At 33.9% G+C, this 21732-nt stretch overlaps 2 protein-coding genes across 3 annotated transcripts in view; one reads left to right on the top strand and one right to left on the bottom strand.

Annotated features, from left to right (window-relative positions):
* The window catches only part of LOC113676574 (uncharacterized), a 37546-nt gene extending 15875 nt beyond the window's left edge, over window positions 1–21671 (bottom strand). The window contains exon 1 of one of the 2 annotated variants that reach the window (XM_089209353.1): window positions 21420–21671. The gene's annotated coding sequence lies outside the window, so the exon portion shown is untranslated. Of the gene's footprint in view, window positions 1–12014; window positions 12130–21419 lie in introns of those variants that run through there. The other variant, XM_089209358.1, reaches the window with a different exon arrangement.
* LOC113676564 (transmembrane protein 145) lies at window positions 1653–20146 on the top strand. The gene is made up of 18 exons (XM_027193236.2): window positions 1653–1975; window positions 2102–2176; window positions 2338–2409; window positions 7059–7185; window positions 8428–8498; window positions 8839–8917; window positions 9344–9415; window positions 10032–10100; window positions 10642–10722; window positions 11048–11126; window positions 12043–12136; window positions 12982–13056; window positions 13526–13623; window positions 14305–14364; window positions 14679–14739; window positions 15196–15255; window positions 16255–16416; window positions 17282–20146. The coding sequence occupies exons 1-18, from the start codon at window positions 1850–1852 to the stop codon at window positions 17396–17398; spliced, it is 1578 nt and encodes a 525-aa protein (XP_027049037.2). The 5' UTR covers window positions 1653–1849; the 3' UTR covers window positions 17399–20146.
* Window positions 21672–21732: the final 61 nt, after the last annotated feature.

Genomic DNA, 21732 nt, shown 5'->3' with positions numbered 1-21732 from the left:
TGATTCCATAAATGTGTCAAGCTCGCAGTTCGCTCGTATTTCGTTCGCTTGGAATTGAACTTATTTGAGAATATAACGTAATGGGAAGTGATCTCCGCTGTCCAAATCAAGACCTACTGCTGAAACAAATCGGTGGCTCCCCTTTGGGAACCTGGGTCCTACATTTTGCGCAGTAACCAATCCACTCAGGTGGCAAAAATCGCGTTCTTTATCGCGGAGAATGGTACTGGCAGTGCCCGTTGATGAATAATAATCCCGAGATAATCTTAAAAGTGCAAGAATATTGATTGACACCTGGGGACGTTGCGGTTCTACTTTGTTTTCATGTATTCATTCGGTAAACTAGACTTTGCTTCGGTCAGTCAGCCAGTCAGTGTCAAAAGAAAACACGGCTTAATTTTGTTGATTTGTATCTCGCTTACCCGTAGAAACAACTGAAGCTAGCCCGTATTAAGCTACAGAAAAAAATGAGTTAATGAATGCAAAACTGAAGTTTTTAATCGAGTCAATTCGGAGAGAAGCCTCAGTATGAAAAGTTAAGTAGATCACAAAAGAGAACTTGTGTTTTCCTGTTTCAAGCAAAATAGCTACTTTTTTAGATCAGACTAACATTTTTACGCAGAGCAACGGTGGAACGAAACAAATACTTAAGTGACTTTTCGATAAAGGAATATCCCTAACGGTTTTTCTTTTCTCTGAAAAGTTTCCTTTGGAAAACGATAATTTCTTCATATTTCCTTCATAAAAAAGAATTTATGCATAGAAGGTGAGCGCTCCAAAGCACTCCGTGAATTGGGCTTTTAACTAGGCCACACGGTAGTGTGATATGAGATGATAAGCCAGTGGATATCAGAAAACTTTAGCTATACTGTCTGCTTTTGATGGGTTATAAGGCTCTGGAACCCGATTTCATTCTATGAAGTTCTTATTCCACTGGTGGTACGAGAATGTCTCTTGTCTTATTGCCGTGGATTTATCCTTGTTTTTCATTAAGCTTCACTTCCCACAGGCTGAACTTCTGTTGCACACAAACCTTCATGTCATGTGAATTTTGAATGTACTTTGATTTTTTTCTTTTATTTCTTCCAGTAATATGTGTATGAGTTTTGCTGAGCGAATCGTTTTGGTAATGTGGTAATAATTGCGCTGTATTGAGTGTAACTTTTCAGGTTTGGCGTGGGAAATTGATCAGCAGGTGTCAGCCAGCTAAGATCGAAGTTAATAGAGTAACGGGAGTGGAAAGACAAAGTAAAAAAAAATTAAATTTTTTGCGATAGCTTCATTCAAAGTCTGTCATATTTCTCAAAATGCCTTGCCATGGCTGTTTTAAAAGCAACAGACAATCCAAAATGTCAGGCTTAACAGAAATGTGGGGCGCTGAGAAATAGAAACCGTGAATTACCGCGAAAATTTTAAAGTGATATTTGATCGGGTGTAACACATATTAGCACTCACTTCCTCTTTTTAATTTTTTTCCGAGAACTAAATGAAAAAATTTCACCATTTTCAATTTTGACTGCAACCAAGTATTTAGAACTTTCTGCGTCAATAACTATTGTAGTTGTTCGTTACACTGGAACGAATTACGTATACGATACTTGAATGAATGAGTAAATAGTAAAACTAACAAGAGAAACTAGAGTAAATTTCGTGATTTATTTTATTGTATATTACAGTCATAGTTGTATGAATAGGTCGATTCCTGATTTTATCTAAACAATGTATTGGCGCTGAAAACCCAGTTTCTGGTGTGAAGAAGGTCCTTGTGAGTGTTTGCATTTAAATGGTTACCTAGCAACTCACACACAGATTGTCACGAGCAATTCAAAGCAACCTTGTCAATTTGCATATGTTATTGGAAAGAAAAAAGATGGCGACGGGACCACGACCTTGGCTTATAACGTTCTGTATAACGTTAATCTACGTCAAAAGAACGTGTCCTAAAATAGTAGAAGGAACTATAGACACGAAAGAAGTAAGTCCACTCAATGACAAGATTGGTGTATTGTGGAACCTCAAATTAAATTCAAGATTGGAACGCGCGCGTTCGAGCGATCGTGGGGTTTCGCTAATTGCTCCGTTTTCCTTTGAATTTTTCTAGGATTGGAGTTTTTTGACGAGATTTTGTTACAAAGATTCAGTTGGAGAAATTATATATCGTTTTGAATACCCAGAGGTAAGTTCTCGATGGATGAATTGTTTGAATGTTGTTGATCAGGATACTACAAATATCGTCGAAGTATTGTCGTTTGAAGTCGCATGCTGCTTCTCCTTATATTGCGAGTGTAGTGAGACCTGTTTGTTCATGCTCCAGCTTATATGTTTTTTTTCTTGCAGTCTTATGCTACACAGAATATTTTTCTTTACTTCGACACTCAGTGGCCTAGAGTGTACCCTAAACCTGAAATGGTAAGCTTTTTCTAGTATTTACCTGAAAACATACGCTAGCTAGTGACGCAATTTCTCCTCCTTTCTCAAATTTAACTCATTGTATGTAGTCGAAAACTGGTGATCTATTCATTTTGTTGTTTTTATAAGTCACGAGAAAGGGTAATTTTTATATCTACGGGAGTGAGTAATAAAACAGGTAATTATTTTCACAACTAGTTTCACGTCAATCGCAGATCATTACATTTGTTGGTCATTACTCAGCAAATTTATTACGTTACATGCAGTTAGAATATTGGAAGGGTATTTTGCATGCCTTGATTCTAATAATGTTAGAATTTGCGATGACAATTCTTTATAAGATAGACAACAGGACAAATCATGTATAATTATGACAGTTTCCTTATGTATTTTTATGGTGAAAAGCACGATTTCTTTCCTTTGTATTTGACAGCAATACCATATTTCCTCATTCAAAACAGGAAGCGAAAATAGAAAGCTGTATTTCATGTTGTTGCGGCAAAAACAAAAATAATGAAAACTGTATGTATTGACTCTTTGGTGCCAAAGTATTTTAATACACATTGAAGAAAACTGCTAAAATCAACCAAAATTGGTAGAATCACTATCGCGGCTGTTTGGTTTCATAAACAGGTGTTTGTTTTCATCTTGAAAACAGGCCCACTAAAAGTGGCCAAATATAAAGAACATGCTTTGCTGACTCACTGGATCAAATAAAATTTCAGGAAAGTATTTTCTTTTCTACTTTTATGGTATAATACAGCTGAAAATTTTCGTGGAACCTTTAAAGGTGCTCTGTCAACAGAACACTTAGTGTACATTGCATTAACTTCATGGACCTTTCAAGTACTCAGTTTGCAGTTTGCACAGAATGATAGGAAACCCTTATTACTCTGAGAATGTGGTATTGGATCAACTGATAATCTCTCATGGATATTTTTCTTTATTCTCATCACTTGTTCACTTAATGTTGTTTTGGTATTGTAAGGAGAAATTCTGTATTGGTCACTCAGAGGAGTTCAAGATATAACAATAATCTGGTATTTACAAATATTTTGAGTAGAGATAGTGGACTAATGTACTTGTAAATCTAATAAACCATGAGGTAACTAGTTACAGCCTCATGCTTGGTACCTCAAAAGAATCTTGATCTTATCATTTCCTCTGGAAAAAACAAACGTGATACTGTATTCTGTAGCTTTCTTAATTTGTGTCTGTGAAACAGAGGAGTCCTGACATAGGGAAGGCAATTTGTGGTTTAAAGCAAAAAAAACTCAGAATAATAAGCCAGGTGCCTCTACAAGCTTTGTAAAGGATGTTAACTCTTTTTTTTTCCTGAGATCTGTTTACTAGTTTTACTCACTGTCTGCTACACAATTCTTGTGATGTTAGATCTGGGAATGTGGTATTGGATAACTGATAATCCCTCACTGATATTTTCTTTATTCTCATCAATTGTCTGCTTGAAGTTGCTGTGATATTGTAGGGAGAAATTATTTCTTTGTCACTTATAGGAGTTGAAGATATAACAACAATCTGGTATATGAATATTTTCAGTAGAGCTAGTGGACCAATATACTTGTAATTCTAATAAACCTTGAGGTAACCGGTTGCAGTCTCATGCATGGAACCTCAAAATTCTTTTTTTTCGTTCAAAACTTGGACTGTTAATGACAGGTTTATCCTTGGCCATTGAATTATTTTCATGCAGAAGGAACCTTCCAGGCACATACTTTCACCAATTTCAATAATAACTTATGAATTAAGGGCAACTGACCATAAATATTGAGAATCTGTTGACAGTTGTACAATTTTGTAATTCATTTTATTTTTCTTAAAGGACCCTTTTGATGAACCTTTTTCAAAATTATATGGAAAAGTTCTATCATGCTGATGAGCCTTTTTTTAAAAAAATTCTGTTGAAAAGTTCTATAATTGCACTTTTCTTTCTCCAAAAACTTGAAAAGTTAAAAAAAATTTCATCTGATCAGAAAATTCAAAGCTGCAGGGTCCTAAACAGACAATGCATAAAATGGTAATAGTAGAGCAAAGTTCAGAGTGGTAAATATATTTTAAGTACATGGAAGAAAGGTTTTGAAATTGTGTTCTCCTGAACATACAGGTGTTTTTCCTTACTTTAAAGATCAGACACAACATTTAATCATAAAAAGTCTATTTCATCTTTGGATGGTTGTCACAAAGTGAGCTGGGTGAGGAGAAAAATATTTCAAAATACTCAGTCATGGTTTAAGTGCACTTCTGGGCTCTATTTAATGCCTGAAATAGAGATTGTATTCAACTTATTGACGTTTTCCCTTTTTTATTCTTGTTTTGAAGCTGGGAGCAAAACAAAAAACATGTTTAGTAATCATGTTCTCCCCTTGCAACATTAAACAGAATCAAAACGTAAACAAATGTATGCAAGGCTTATCTTTTGATAATATAGTCTTGAAGGAGCTGCATACAAATATTGATAGAAAATATCAAAAAAAATGAAAATTGCCAAAGAAATGCAAAGTCTTAGCAGTACTTGAAAAGGGAAATGCTTGAACTTGATTTAAAAGTATTTGCCCAATTTTTTTCATACTAGAAACATTGAGACCTAGAATAAAGTTGAGCTTCTAGTACAAAAGTTTGTATATGTAATAAGGGCAATAAACAGCATGTGGTAATTGCTTTCTTTCTAATAGCTTTGAAATTGGAAATTTAAGATAGTTCTCTGTATTTTAATAAATCTTGAAGTATCATAGCTAAGAGTAATTTTGTTTTTTTATTAAAATCCTCAATTGTCATTCAGTGACCTCCTTTTCCAAAAAGTGCAATTGATAGGAAAGCTTTTAGGCTCTGGAACACAATTTTAATTTATTGTTCTTTTCTCAAGACTGTTGACAAATTTCAGCAGTTGTTGATTAATGAAAAGCAACCTTCATTGCAAGGCATTCAAATAGAGACTCCTCTGACTTAAAAAATATTAGAATACAATGAAAGACATTTTTTGGAAAATTTAGGGTATTAAAAATAACTTTCCTTTTTTCCCTTAAGTTATGTGGGATTTTGTCAGTTCTTTGAAAAAAGTACAAAGTAATATACCTGAATGAGATTTTCACTTGTGGCTGTTAAATTGAATTATGTAAATTCAAACCCATGACTACAACCTTTCAACCAAGGTGTTAGGTCTTCAAGTTCATAAGAATCAATTAAATTGCAAGCTTGCTCATGAAAAATATATTTAAAAACAAACCTATCTTAAATTGAAATGGATTTAATTTTAAAAAAGGTAAAGTCTTAGTTCAGTTAAATGAGGAACCTCTGTTGTCTACTTATTTATTTCATGTGTGAAACCAATATTTACAACCTGCCAAACAGTATTGTTTTGTAAATGCAGTGCTCAGTGCTATCAGCAATTAGGAAACAGGTGTCTTTTTGCTGAACTGTTTTGGAGTTTTTACACATCATATATTAAGGGACGGGAAAATAGTGGCTTAGATTTACTACTTTTTGGATGCTAGCATTCAGGAATTTACTCTTTTCCCAGAACCAGAAATTAAGAATATGGAATAGATCTACATGTCCGAGACAATAACTTTTGAACCATAATAGTCAATAAGTCACAAAGTGCTCCTATGAGGGAACAGGATCTTATACTCAGAATAGTAATGAGGACCCAAATGCACCGATGACAGCAGGCCATAACCCAGTAATAATGTCAAACAGGTGCTAAAATAGCAAAACATAAACTTTCCAGCTTGTTCCCTGATGAAAGACAAGCAGTATAGCAGTCAAAACCTTGCAAGCAATACATGATTGATTAGCCTGGCTCTTACATTGTGAGATTTCATTCACCTATAACACCACAATGAATATCAACACTTAATATAACTTTTGATGCCTTTCTGAAATCCATGTCAGCTTGGTTAATTAAGGAACTTTTTCCTCTCTTTCCACAAATTAATTAGGCATAAAAATGTGACACAGCAGTTCTTTCTGTGTTTAATGCATTTTGATATGCAACAACAATTACTCCAGACATCAAGTAACAAATTAATTCAATAAGTTAGTATTTACCATTTAACTTCAGTCCACTGCCTTTAACAAGATTGGTAGGTCTTTAATTTTTAGGGCTTTTGACATTATTACTGGTATTAACCTGTGAGTAACATAGTAGAGAGTGTTTTGATCCTCAAAAGTTATTATTTGTAGTTAGTTAAGCATTTTAACCTTGTCTTAGGCCTGTGGACTTGAGCTCAATAATTTTCACAATTATTAAATAATTGATGTATTATTGATATTATTGTTATTGTTATTATTATTATTATTATTATTATTATTATTAGATTATTGTTATCATATGAATCTTCAGCATTTTTTGGGTGGTGGAGTAAATTGTGAAATTTTTATTAAACTTCCTTTTTGCAGATTATGCTTCGAATCACTTTGAATAAGGTCAATGTAAACTTTTAATTGTGCCTAAATATAACTTTGCATGTATTTATTTTCAGCCATATCTCAGATTTATTTATTTTATGAGTTATGGTATGGATTCCAGGCTTTTTGACCTTTGGGTGTTTCAATCTTTAAGAAATTTTTAGGGAGATATGAAAAAATAATTAAATTTTGCTCATCACTGACAATAAATGTTTGTTCAACAGTTATGTTTAGATAAAGAAGACAAGGTGTACAGAGGGAATAACCAAGTTATAAACCTTACAACCAGTTATGTGTGGTCTGGATGTAAAAAGAAAGATTTGGATAATGAATCTTACTTAGAGTGCACTGGTAAGAATAACACAGTGAAAGCTATGATATCTCTTTAACCCCTAAAAGGGCCTGGCATCTAATTTCTCCTGACAAAAAAACATCAAGGTCATGAGACTAGGGCAAATTATCAGCAACTAAAGAAGCTCTTGATTGTTAAACAAATTCTCTTTTTCATAACCTTTAGAAATACACAGAGAAAGTAAAGAGAATACACATACTAATGTTAGGGTGTAAAGGGATATGCAACAACATTAGTTTACTTATCAAATCTGCATTTACCACTTTTAAGGAAGAACAAAGTATTTTATAGATGGAGTTTCAGAAGAACTACATTTCACTGCAACACCTCCTTTGCCCTATTCATTGTTAGATTTTCATAGCAAACACAGTGATACATTGTTTAACTATTTAAACTCTAAAAGTGATTAGCATCTAATTTCTCTTTACAATATTACCCCTGAATCATACAATAGGGTCATCAGAATAAAGGAAATTATCACCTAATAGGAAGCTCTTGATTGTTAAACAAATTCTCCTTGCCAGCACCTCAGGAGATGTGTAGAGAACACTATGGAGAATATGCATGCCGTTATTTGGGTGTAAAGGGTTAAAGGGAAGGGTGGGTTAAAGGATTGGTCTCAGGGATAAAATTGGTGAGGTATTCCTAAGTATTGTGATATCAGTGGCAGTGTATCAACAGTTTTTGTTGTAGATCTAAACAAAAACAGTTCTTAGGAAAAAACATGAAATACTTGGTAACACCACTTGGATCAGTTCTAACGATGATGAAAATTTCCTACTTGACTTTTTAAATTTCCTACTTGACTTTTTAAATTTCCTACTTGACTTTTTAAACCTCTTAATTTCTCCTCACATTATCACTGCTGTATTACACATAAAGGTCACAAGAATAAAGGAAATGACCACATCACCACTAACAAAAAAAGCTCTGGATTTCTAAAGAAATTCTTCTTGTCAGTTCCTTAGGGAATGTATAGAGAAGAGCATGGAGAAAATACATACTGATGTTAGGGTGTAAAAAGGATTAAACTAGCAAAATGTGGATTAACTAGAGCATGTATTGGGTCAGTTTCTTTTCATACCAAAAACCACAAAATTGAAAAAAGTCCCTTGTGAATATGTGCCAGTTCATTATTATAAGTGACCAAATCCATAAACCAACTGCAACTTGGCTATTTAAGACTGGGTTGGATTTTTAAGAACACTCTACATATCACTTTTTAAACTTTTTTATCGCAGGAGATAGGCGTTTTGTATCTTCTCGTGAGAGATGGTGGTATTTAGCTGTAAGCAACTGCAAGTCTACTAAGGTAGGCATTTTTTATCGTTTGCATTTATCAAAGCCTCTTTACAGGCTTTCAAAATATAGCTTTGTAGATGATGTTTTGTGCTTTTAGAGTGTAAATAGGTACACATTGTATTGCTTTAAGAGGAGTCACAGTGCACAGTATTTTGTTGTTTTGATTGGAATGTAGAATTGTTGTAATTTAAAATAAAAATGATTGTCCTTGTGAAATGGAGAATTTTGTTGCCCTTGGGAGTTTGAGTTAACTGGGACCTATTGTAACTGAATTCTAAAAGATAACTTTTTCACCAAAACTTTGATGATCTTAAAGTCATGAGACTGATTAAATTTTGACTTCTTTTTAGGGACTGCTGTTGAAGTACAGATTAGAAATGACAAATGGAGATACATTTTGGAAAAAGCATTTCTCTGCAGACGAAAGATGTATGTACATGTACAATAGACAATCATTCAATAATTTCCATGTTAAAAATTTATCAATTAAATTATGAAAATTGGTCCATGCTTAGCATGCATATATATGTCAAGTTATGGTTGCACAAACACAGGAGAAGCCTCTTGAGTGCTCCAAACTTCCCAAGTGTATCCATAACTCAATATTCACACAGCTAAAGCATGAACCAATTTTGTTTTAACATAGTGTACAGACACAAGTTGTAGGTAGGGCCTTGTGCATGCACTATGTTACAATTAAAATTGATAATTTTTTATTAGACTAAAGGAAGCAAACAACAGATATTAATGATCACTTACAGTAACAATTAGTAATTATATTAAGTATTTTGCATGGTAACCAACTTATTGACAGTTTAACATTTTTAAATTGTTTCCTTTCCATTTCTTTTCCAGTCATTCTTCCAATGGACATAGCATTTTTTATTATATTTACCAGTTTGTGGTTTCTTGGCATCTATGTAGCATGTAAGAAACTTTAATTAACTTATTAGTTTACTCTTTTTTGACCATGTAATCAGTACCTCAAATCATTACTTTCAAGTATGTGTGAGATTTATATTATGAAATATTTCTGTTGCTGATGGTTATATACTGGTTATATTTTCCTTTTTTGTTCTAAATAACTCTTGTATTGCATTTAATTGGCATGGCTTTGGGGAGCTTTCTCGTCTTTTTTTTTATTATTATCAATGCTGACCTCACTCCCTTAAATTGTGATGATGGCAGCTTACTACCTGACACCTATTTACACCTCGTCAGAGAAAAGGGTAGCTAATTATTGAGCATATAAAAGAACCTGTTGTGGTACAGGAGTGTCGAAATATTGGCTCTTTGAATTGTAACTTCTTGGTTACATTCATTAAATCTTTAAACCAGAGTAGCATCAAACCATGTCTGATTGTCTACCTGGGTGCCCTGTGAACTTTAGTATATCTGATTTGGGCAAGTTTTCAGGGGCAATCACAAATTGTAGGAAAGCAAAACCAGTGGATTACACTGGATATAAAAGATATTATGACTTAATGATAACAATGACAGAAATGATGTAATTGCAATTGGTAATAATTCTTTTGTACTGCAGGTCAACTAACTTCTCGAAGATTATTTCACTTCTCATACAAATTATATTTGTGTTCCCTGACATTTGAAGGTAATTAAAGTTTTGTAAGTTGACTTAGAAAACACAGTCATTGACTTTTATTAATAGTTAACTCTCTTCTCACCAATCAGTAATTCTCTAGAGAATCTATAATTTAAATGTATATTCAAGGTTGTGTTTCATCATGGGAGGTCTTCAATGACACAAATTTTCAAAAAGTTTGCTCTATTAGCAATAGGCTGGTAATTATTAAAAAAAAAGGAAAAACACCAGAGCAGTGACATAACATGTTGAAGTGCACAATACAAGCAACCTTTGGATGGATGCTAACACATTTTGAAAGTGGGCAACCTTAGGATGGATGCTAACACATTTTGAAAGTGGGCAACCTTAAGATGAATGCTAACACATTTTAAGAGTGGGCAACCTTAGGATGGATGCTAACACATTTTGAAAGTGGGCAACCATAGGATGGATGCTAACACATTTTGAAAGTGGAGATGGTTTGTGTATTCCACAATTTAGTAGTATACATTAGTTGATTAGAATTTATAATTTAACTGACTTAAATTTCTTATTTTCTTATGTACAGTGCTTAGCTTGATATTCTACCTAATATATTACATTGAGTATGGAAAAAAAGGAATTGAAAAATATGGAATTTCAGTAGTAGGTAAGTAAGTTGTGTTTGTGGAAACATTTGAACATTTGCTTGGTGTAATTCAAAGAAGAGAGAATCCTTGAAAATGTTGGTAAATTTGCTTAAACTGTAAATGTTAATTAACAAAACAACTGTTTGAGTACTTGATATATGCAGGCAATATGATCCTCTTCTACTTTATTCAAACCCTAGAATAACTATGCTGCAACACTTTCATCTTGACTAGGAAAAAGGAATCTAAAATGGGCAGTGCTGGATTAGATTTACTGAGGATTAAAAATTTTTGACATATTGAATTTGATGAGATATTTACATTATACTTTTTTTTTAATCACAGGGCGTGCCTTTCATTTCACTTCTCATGTTGTATTCCTAATAATGCTTATTTTGATGGCCAAAGGATGGACAGTGACAAGGTATTGCTGAAGTACATTAACCTTAAAAAAAGTTGGTGTCAAATTGAGTAACCTAAATTTAAATTGCTGTTAGGTGACCATTTGGCAACCAATTTAGTCACTTAGAATAGGTAAATTTTCAGATAGCCTTGTTGATAGTGACAACCACCCTTGAAATTAAAATGGAGGAAAAGGCAGTGCTTTCAACAATATTGGAAGAAGGTGGCTGCCTTGGTAAATCACCCCCAGATAATAATATGAAATACAATTTCCCTCTTTTTATTCCATTCCTTCTATTCAGAATAAACTGGCTTCAGATGAAGTCTGCTGTGTTAAACCTCCATAGATAATCATTTCACATTTGTCTCCTTTGTAACAGTTGTATAACTAATCATTTTAACTCTAAATAAATCTTGCATTTGCTTACATGCAAACTGCTTCCTGAGTTTCACACAAAAAGTCCTCTGAGCAGACATATGGTTATTGGTTATAGAAATGTTGGGTCAGTATGTTCTTGAAAACTCAACAACTTTTTTTTGCCAGAAATGTTTGAAATGTGTGCTGGAATATATGATAAGACAGTATCAATAATTTTTATCAAAACTTGTCTGCAAAGGAAAAAGAACTGAAGAAACTCTAGAAGAATTTCAAGTGTTTTAGGTTTTTAGCTTCCAAAGTATACCCGGCAATTCACAACATAATACCTCCCAGAGCTCCAGTAGGTGCCAGATCCTTATGAAAGCATTGAAAAGGTGACAAGACTTACTTGGTTTCCCCTATCTAACATGAAATTTAAATTTACTTTTATGTGAGAGATTAAGCAAACTGTAAGGGAGACTGGGAGATTTGCCTTGTATTGTAGATACATGAGTTGGCAGACATCTTTCTTAGAAAGAGAATGTAACTGACCTCACTGGACTGAATCATTTGTTTGCAGAGGACGTATCAGTTCTTCTGGTCAGATCAAGCTCAGTATCTTTGGCACAGTGTACACAGTGTGTTTTGCCATCCTTTTCTTCTATGAAGTTGCTGTAAGTGGAATATGATGAAATAAGTGGCAACATGTCCCTCTAAATTCTGCTTTTAGGACCTAAAAGTACCCAGTGGTCTATCAAATGGTACAGGTAACAGTTGTGATAAAAAAAAAAAGTATCAAAATGCAATCTAGAATTGCATAAAAGTCCAATTCTTATCACAGCTGTATTCTAGTATCAGAAGTACCATTATTTGTTATTTTCCCTGCTAAAACTTCCCTATGGGGAGTGGGAGGAACCAAAGCTCAATAGACATGAGCCTGTATTGCAAAAAAGAAAGAGTGTTCATGAAGTTGTCGTTACACACTCAAGACCATTAGAGAAAGATGTTGCATGGATTTGGCAGGAGAGATTTGATGTCTGATGGAGCTGAAATATTTACAAATGTAGTACCCCTTTATCAATTTCCCTAGGGGATTGCTCATCTTACCCAACCCACCCCACCACCAACCCTTCTAGAAGAGAAATAGAATGCATCTTTCTTAAGCCCTTACACCCTAACATCAATATGCATAATCTATACTGTCCTCTATACATTTCCTAAGGTGCTGATAACGAGAATTTTTTTAATAATCAAGAGCTTTTTAAATTGGTGATCATTTCCTTTATTATCATGACCTAAATGTGTGATTTGCCGATGATATTGTAAGGAGAAATTAGGTGCTAATCACTCTTAGGGGTTAAAGGGTTAAGACAGAGAGATTTTGATTTCAGCTTCATATTACAGCTCAATATCTTTGCACAGGGTGAGAAATGATCAACGAAAGATTTGATGAAATACTTGTAAGGTTACAATTAGATAAAAAAAATAATTTAATAATAAATTTGTGTTGGAATTTAAGGTGTTTGATCCTGGCAAGGTCCTTTACATCTATGAGAGCCCTGCTGGTATTGGAATCTGTGTTCTGAGAGTCATAGTAAGTATATGTGTTACACTTTGTTACAGGCTAGCCTCAAAGAACCAATTCTTACTCCTCATTAACATATAATTCATGTAATGTTTGGAGAAAGAACTTTTGGGTTAGGTTTAGTGCAATTTCCTCTAGATCATGGCAATTGATTGAAATTAATATGCACTTGCTTGCATTTAATATGCCTAAAAGAAATTACTAGTAATTAATAGGGTCAAGAATCTGGCACGATTATCAGTCCAGGAGAGATAATTGGTATAAATAATCAATGAAATGAGAAACAAACATTAGTTGTGAATTATAAAATTAAGGTTTAAATTTCAAATTTATTTCCAAGGATTCTCAGAAACTGAGATATTGATGACTTTCATACAGCTTAAGTTGTTAACCTTATTGTAACTGTTACTGGGTGCTTATGTTAAACTTTCTTGGTTTGTTTATTGTGATGAAGCTGATTATTACTAATAACTTTCAGGCTTGGTTGTGGTTCTGTTATGGGACTTTCTTTACACTGAAGCACTATCCAAACAAAAGCAATTTTTATTACCCATTCTGGATAATCTACACAGGATGGTAAGTTGGATAGAGTGTTCAATGACCAAGAGATGCATATCCTCTGATGTATTTTGAGATTGAGTAATTTTGTTCTCCTTTTGTTCTTTTACTTGTTTTATTATTATTATTATTATTATTATTATTGTTTGCTTGTTTGTTATAACAACAACTACAACAAAAAAACAATAATTGTGGTAGTAGGTCTCATGTTAAGTTTGGGTCATTTGAAATCTGACATGGGCCTACCTAATGTGATAAAAGTAGGAGCATGGTTGTTGTAGCACCCCTTAATATCATGCAAATTGAATCAGATCTTCTTACTAATAGGCAGCATGTCCCATCTGCCCCATATTTTAATAAAGGGGGTAAGTTTAAGAAACTGTGCTGCTGTGTTGGTGGGGGAGTATAACAAGGTAATTTGGTATCATTAACTGAGTTTGCCATTGTAAAGATTTTAAAAGCTGACATTTTGAGCATTAGTCCTCAGTCAGGGCCAATGATGAAGGCTAATGCTCAAAACATCAGGTTTTAAAATCTTTCTGGTGGCAAATTTATGTTGTCAACTTTGTTGATATTACGAAATTAGCGTGCCTTGCATTTTATACAAGCTTCCACCACTTGCACCTGCTTTTAAATCCTTCTTCCCTTTCCAGAATAAAATTTGTTTCTTCATCCATTAAAAAAATTCATCTCTCTCAGGTTCCTTGCTGGGCCAATCATGGTTGTTATTTCAGCGTATAGAATACAAAAATGGGAAAGGTGAGGAGACAGTGTTGGATCATATCACCATCATCTCCTTTGTCTTCTTACATATTTCTGTATGACTCTCAGATCTCAATCATAATTTAAACTTACTGGTATTAAAAAACTAATCCTTATTGAGATAGATGTACCAGTAGTTGTGTGTGTCATGGATTCTCTTTTTTTTATATGAGAGGTAAAAATGTAAAGCATTGGTCAATAACTGAAAAAATGTAAAAGTGTCCTTGCAGTGAAAAAAATGTCTTTTTTCTTCTTGTTTGAGTTTGCTATTTACTTGGTGATGAGGTTTCATGGAACTATTTTTTATTCAGAGCTCAAATTGTTAACGGAATCGATTGGTGCATCTCTATTCTGGCACATGGTGTTTTCTTGGTAAGGAATCAGTCTAAACTGTTTTGAGTGGTCCTAGATACCTGTTAATTTCTATATATGAACAGTGTTTGAAATATCTCAGATAACTGATTAAAAATTAAATAAAGTGAAAGTGTAAAGCTAATTAAGTTTTCCCAAATATTAAGGATTTATTTTTTTGGTTCAGATAAACATTCCAGCCAAAGGTTGTTGCCCACAATTTGTTGAATCTTTTACACCTTACCATATTCTCCTTACTGTTCTCTATACATTTCCTAAGGTGCTGACAAGGAGCATTTTTTTTAATAATTAAGAGCTTCTTTAGATGGTGATCAATTCCTTTATTGTTGTGACCTTGATGTGTGCTTCAGGGGTTACATTGTAAGGAAAAATTAGTTAGTTGTTATCCTAAAGGGTTTAAAGAGGAAGATATTACTTCTACATGCTCCCTCTTAAACTACATTTTCATGTTCACAGGTCATTACCAGACCTAATGCAGCAAATTCCAATTTCCCATTTCACCTAAGAACCAATCAGGTAAGACTGGCTTGTTACTGATGTAATTAATTGAGTCACTTTGGAAGATACCATTAAGCTAGCACTCCCGGCCCCAGTTGTTCAAAGGGCAGATAATGCTATCCCACAGGTAAATCGCTATCCAGTGGATAAGTGCTAACAAAATGTATTGCACTATCCACTGGATAGAGATTTATCCAGTGGATAGCATAATCTAACCTTCAAACAACCAAGGCCTGTGTGGGTTTGTGGGTTTACCAGTATGTGGTACTTAATTTCTGCTTGATTCTACCATTGAACTACACAAAAAGACTCCAACTTCTTGCCCATGGGCATACTGACTACACATTTGTATTACATACACATATTTGATAAAGTTGGTTCAAGTATAATTCAGTTCCATTAAGGTTTCACTTTTTATTTTTGTCAGCTTATTTTCTATATTCTTCTAGAATTACTTAAGCACACAGCATTTTATTCATTAGCATTTGTATTTGCAGCCTAAATGGCAATGTGCCATTCCAAAAAGGGAGACTTTTAAAAGTGTACAATTGATAGAGTTATCATTACTCTGCATGTTATTGTTAGTAAAATTTTATGAGCATGACTTTGTTTACTGCAGGCTATTTCTTTGTAGATATAATTTTGGAATAATGTAATGAATTCTTGGATGTATTAGGTTGCAAAGTGTTTCTTTATGGCATTTTAAATCTTGAAATTAAATGGACACAACTTCATTAGCTTCTAGCCTTGAATCTCGTCAGTTATAAATGAAGATATTGCTGTCTAACTAATCATTCATGATTTTTCAGACACTCTGTCTATCTAACCATTCATGATTTTTCAGACACTCTGTCTATCTGTTCAGGTATAAGTGTACTGGTACATATATTGTTAACAGTGAATTGTTAAATTTGTTTAGAAAACTTGTTATCTTCCTTAGAATAACTATTTCATGCTTTGAAAAAGACAAAATTATGGTGCTACATCACTTATTCAAAATATGAAATTATTTTCTAGATTGGCATTCAAGAAGCTGCTCCCTCCAGACCTTCAGAGAATGGAATTGCATACTACACTCCTCCCCTGCCAACTGCACCCCCTCCTTACTACTCTCAGCAACCAGGTCGCTTCACAGACATCACATCAATGTTTTCGGTTGGTGGAGGGGCCAATGGCAAGGTAAAAATATCAGAATCTTTTAATGGGAATTGCTGCTTGAAAACTAGGTCTTTTGCAGCAATTTTGTCACCAGCCAAGTGGCCAATTTGCACTTTGCAGTTGGCACTCACTGTGCAAAAGATTTAGGGCTTATAAGCAATTTTTCTAGCTGGAACTGCATCATCTAAATCAAAGAACATCTCAGCATTGGTAAAATTTTAAGTTGCTTTAGTTTACAGTCTTTCAGATATCAGAGCTGGGTTATGCATGTTTGCCAATGGACTTAATCAGGTTCAAGCTATAATAGCTACTTCAGCAGATAACATAGCACAGATTGACTGTAAAATGTGATACACAAGGCTGTCTACTCCTTAACCATATATGCCCTGCAGGAAAGCATAAAGAAAACTCTAACCTATTGCAAAATAGCTGAAATCGCAGCTTCAGCTAAAAATAAAATGAGCTGGCTTAGATCAGTAAGAATACATATAGATCAGCAAAAATTCCATTTTTGAGTAGCATCAGGGATTAGCAGTGTTTGAATAGAAAACTAGCAAAACTTATTCACCAAGGCTTTTAACTCTAGCAGTTTTATTCCACTTCAGAACAATGCATTTGCTTGCTTTAGGGAACAGAAATGTCCTACGAAATAGTGATTTTCAGGCTCTAAGACTACCCTGTCATGAATAGAAGAATCCAAAGTACTCCTCCCTTGTTTAATAATAAAATCCATTTGGGTGCTCCTTTTTTACCAGTTGTGAAATTATTATAATTTTTAAAGGTTACTCTTCTGTGGATGGAAATCTGGAATACTGTATCAGCATTATGTAATATGCTCGGTGTTAATTACTTAGAGATATAACATATCTCTGTATCTACTTTGCAGCTGCCATATCCACCTGCAAATTCTTTGAATGGTTTGCAGAATCCTTATCCACCCATGAATGGAACACAAAATGGTGGAATGAATGGAATACCAATGATGACAACAAGCCCCAACTGATCAGTGTCTGCTCATCATAGACTGAACATTGTAGATTTGTCTTGTATAAAATTGTTTTTCTATGACTTTGTAATATTCATACTTAGTGTTTTAGACTCATACATGTGCCTAGTCATTCATGACACATGCCAAGAATTTAAAAACTGTTTTGCTTTGTTATTTTTTGTTTGTAAGTGAAATGTTTTCTGTAAGTTAAATGTTGTTTGTTTATATGATGATTTATTTTTTGTGCCTATCTTTTTCCCTACAAGTAAACTATGTTTAGTTGATCTTTTGTAAATTTGCAGTGGAAGCTTTTGTGGCAAGTACTCTTTCAACTTGGTGGCTTTTCACACATGTAGAACCACTTTCACTACACTTTGAACTACCATTACAACTCTTTATTTGCACACTTCCTTGAAAAGAACCCACTAATAAGCAGAGGTAGGCCCTACCAGAAGTTAAAAACTGGTCTTGTCGCAATTATTTCATAGTTCATAAATTCCTACATACAATTTTCATGTTTTCCTGGTAGTCATAAAGTAACATTCATTTACTTTTCAAAATGTTGTGATGGCTAAATTTAAAGCAAAGAGTAAAACTTTGCAGACTTCCACAGTTGCAATATATTAATAAGTAAATTTAAAGCATGCAAAATGGTATTCAAGTCTAACCTCACCATGATAGTTAGCCTGCAAAGCAGGCATAATTTTGGCAAGGGAGTGCTCAGTATTTTCTTGGTGAAAATTATAGCTACCATGATGGTAGCAGAAGGCTGGGTAGAGAAAGAAATTTGTACCAAGGAAGTGAGTGACAGTCAAAAGGAAGGAGAGAGGAATATGTGGGACAGTAGCCACCAAAATGTATCCTAGCTGGACTGTAGGCTATAATTTATGAGGGAAGTTCTTGAATTTTTACCTTAAAAACTAATTCACCAAAGTGAAGGTGAATTGTAGTTGATATTCACCAAACTGCAAGGCAGCAAGGTATATATCTAGGGCTTTCATCAACACTGAGGTGAATAATTGTTTTAGTACATGCCATACAGAAACAAAAATCATTTGTTTATTTCTGTCATTATACAAGGGTTAAAAATTAAACTCTTGATATGTTATCTTGTTTCTTCGGGTGCTCAGAGGTGAATAGGCACTGGTTTATCACTTTTTGAACTAGCCAAGTGCAAGTGCAAAAAAACAATATTTCACCTGACTGTGTGGTAGACACAAGAAGAACTATTCAATTTTGCATTGATATGCATCGTAATTTGAAAATTTCTTGTTGTGTTTAAAAATGTTTATAGGGCATTACAAAATGTTATAATAATTGTTCCTCTTAATTTATTGTGAATTGCTTTGCAAGTTAACGTAATTTAAATAGCAGATAACAAGAGAATTCACTTAGCATGTAATAGTTTAACTTCTTGGAAGTTAACTAGGTGAACAATTTCCACATTTTGTGTACATAGTAAAGTAACTTAAAGTTTGGCTTTTCTAATAAAACTAATTTTTTATTCCACAATGTAGATAGGAGTTCCAGCTGAATCCCGATAAATTCACTAGTTTATTAACTAACTATTGTTCTTACACTCATCAAGTGCAGCATGTGTAAGGTATGTAATTATTGTACTTTTCAGCAACATTGAATACACAAAAACCAATAATTGCTCATGTGATGATAAATTAAAACAAAACTTAAATTTTCAGCTGTTGATGTAAATTGTTGCTGTCCAGACACAAAATTCAAAGATAAGTTATGATAAGAAAGAGAGAATTCCATTCTTCATTAATTCCTAATTTTTTTTACTTGCATGGAAGACTGCCCTGTGTACTTTCTAGATTAAAATCTTAGGTAAATTTTTTACAATCACTTTGCAACTCTTGAAATGTGGTAGATATATGATCATGCAAAGGAAACCAAACTCAAACAGAGCGCTATTCCATTGCCACCACTTTTACCTGGGTTACTTAACCCTTTCACTTCCAAGATCTCATTGGTAATTCTCCTTACTGACTGCTGTACAATTCTTATGATTTTAGTTCTAAGAATTTGTTACTGGATCAACTGATAATCCCCTAATTGATATTTCTCTTTATTCTCATCACTGTCTGCTTGAAATTATATGGATATTGTTGGGAGAAATTCTGTCTTGGTCACTCATGAGAGTTAAAGGGTTAAACAAAATTAAACCAATCATGCTATAAAAAACAGAAACATTTAATTCTGACAGTATTCATTTAGGTCAGTTGATTATTAGGAAATAGCAATTAATTTATTTTAGGTGCAATGTATTGTAAGTTTTTCTGTATTCCAATTGATCAGTTTTTGATTGCTTTCAATTAAACTTTGGATTAGCAGGAAAGGATAAGGAAAACAGCTTTGTTTTTATACACCTTTTACAAAATACTTTCGCACTTGAATTTTTTAATAGGCTCGTAAGTATAAATTTTCTCCAAAGCATTCACAGGTTACAGTGTTTGTTTGTTGGATATCTTCATATAGAAGATAATAAGACTGATGTGTTGGCACATGGCATGTTTGTTTCCTGAAAAACCACAGTGAAGATCTAAGAACCTAAGACATAGGATGATGGATAGGTTTTGAGAGCAGAAGTTATTTATAATGATGAAGTTTCTTCTACTTCTCATGTTTCAGCTGTCTCATAAATATTAAATTGTAAATATGTAACTGCAATCTTGGAACCGATTTTTGTAGCCAAAAAATTTTACTTAAACTACCAAGTAATAAAGAGATTTAAAAATTTCAAAGAAATTGTCATTTACTTTGTTGATTTTTGTTTAACCATAGTAAGTAAATTGCATATCTAGGGTAAGATTCAAACTGTAATATTTCTGTTACAAGATGTAAAAACACTCATCAGAACAAAGAGTGCAACATTATTAAGAATTATGTAGATGTCTGAAAGTGTGAGAGGTCCTATCACTGACCAAGTGCTCACATGCACGTGTGGATAAATGCTGAGAGGTTTCACCAACATAACAGTGTTTTAACATCTTGGGTCAATTACTTCCACAACTTTTCAACTTAAAATCGAAGAAGCTATCCACATTCAACGGGAGAAACCTACACTTAATCATCAACTTTACCATGTTAATTCAAAACTTTCCTTGTAAATGCATACGTTGTTTTGTTATTATTGCTTGTTTTGTCCAATCAGCATTTTGTTACACACTTTAAATTCAACTTTGTCTTTGTATTATTCAGAACTGAAGTTGACAGAAGAACTCTTATAACATGTTTTTAAAAGTGTCATTCATTTTCTTAAATTCTGTTACATCCCCATCTCTTTCCATTGACCATGACGGCCACAGGAATTTCTCTAATTTTCCGTGACAATAAATAACATCTGCCTGACTTGTCATGAACAAAATGTAACATTCAGTGGCGGTCTCTAGATCAACCCGCCAACCGGTGAAGGAAAAACCTCTTTCAAATCAAGGCAACCGATAATATTATGTCTGCCCTTTCAGCAGTAGTGTTCTCTGATATATATAATTCATAAAATCTCGATTTCGCCGAGTCAACATGAAATTTCCAGATCGTGAAAGGTTTCCCTTTCGCTTTCTACTTTCCGACCTTAACATCTATGGTAAGCCCCATTGGAGGTTTCTTATCTTCATTTTCTCTGCAATCGCTTGTTTGCGAGGCAACTTTTCAAGATAATGTGGAAATATGGGAGAAATTGAAGCTAACCTCAGACTTCGTGGTTTTGGTGACTATTTGGTAGACCAAAGCAGGTTGCGCCTTTCCTTAAATTTTTGTATTACAAAAGCAATGGAAAAAATATTTTATTTTAAAGACAAATTTTCATTTCACTCTCGTGGGGTAAGTTGGCGGGAAAGAGAAGCCCTTTGTTCAGCTCATAACTAATCGCCATTAAGTGACGTAGGCTTATATGTAAAATTCCAATTTATCGAGTCTTTCCAACCGAGAGGCTTGCCCTGAGTATCTTTCCTCTAGGAAGTCTACAGTGATAAACGATTTCAATTTGTGCTGGGTATGAATGACCTTAAAAATTACTTACCTCAATATTCTCAATGTAACAATTATGGCACCTTCTGTTGTGATGACTTTGGCGTCCAATTTATGCCTCCTAGTAAAAGATTGCAAGATTCTTACATATTCAGGATCCAATAACTCGCTCTTTCTCTCACCTCCAGAAATCGCGTTCAAGTACCTTAATTTTAGATTTGTGGCCTCACTATTTCAATCAATTTAGGACGGGGAAGAAATGGACAAGTGAAGGTCAATTTCCTGTTCCTTTCAAGGTCAAGATGGTCCAAACGTTTCCCAAACTCATGTTTCCCGCCATCCTTTAATTAAAGAGAATTGATACT

Source organism: Pocillopora damicornis, chromosome 6 (genome assembly GCF_964200805.1).
Source record: "Pocillopora damicornis chromosome 6, jaPocDami1.2, whole genome shotgun sequence".
NCBI classification, from domain to species: domain Eukaryota; kingdom Metazoa; phylum Cnidaria; class Anthozoa; order Scleractinia; family Pocilloporidae; genus Pocillopora; species Pocillopora damicornis.
This window is presented reverse-complemented; position numbering and strand designations above follow the sequence as displayed.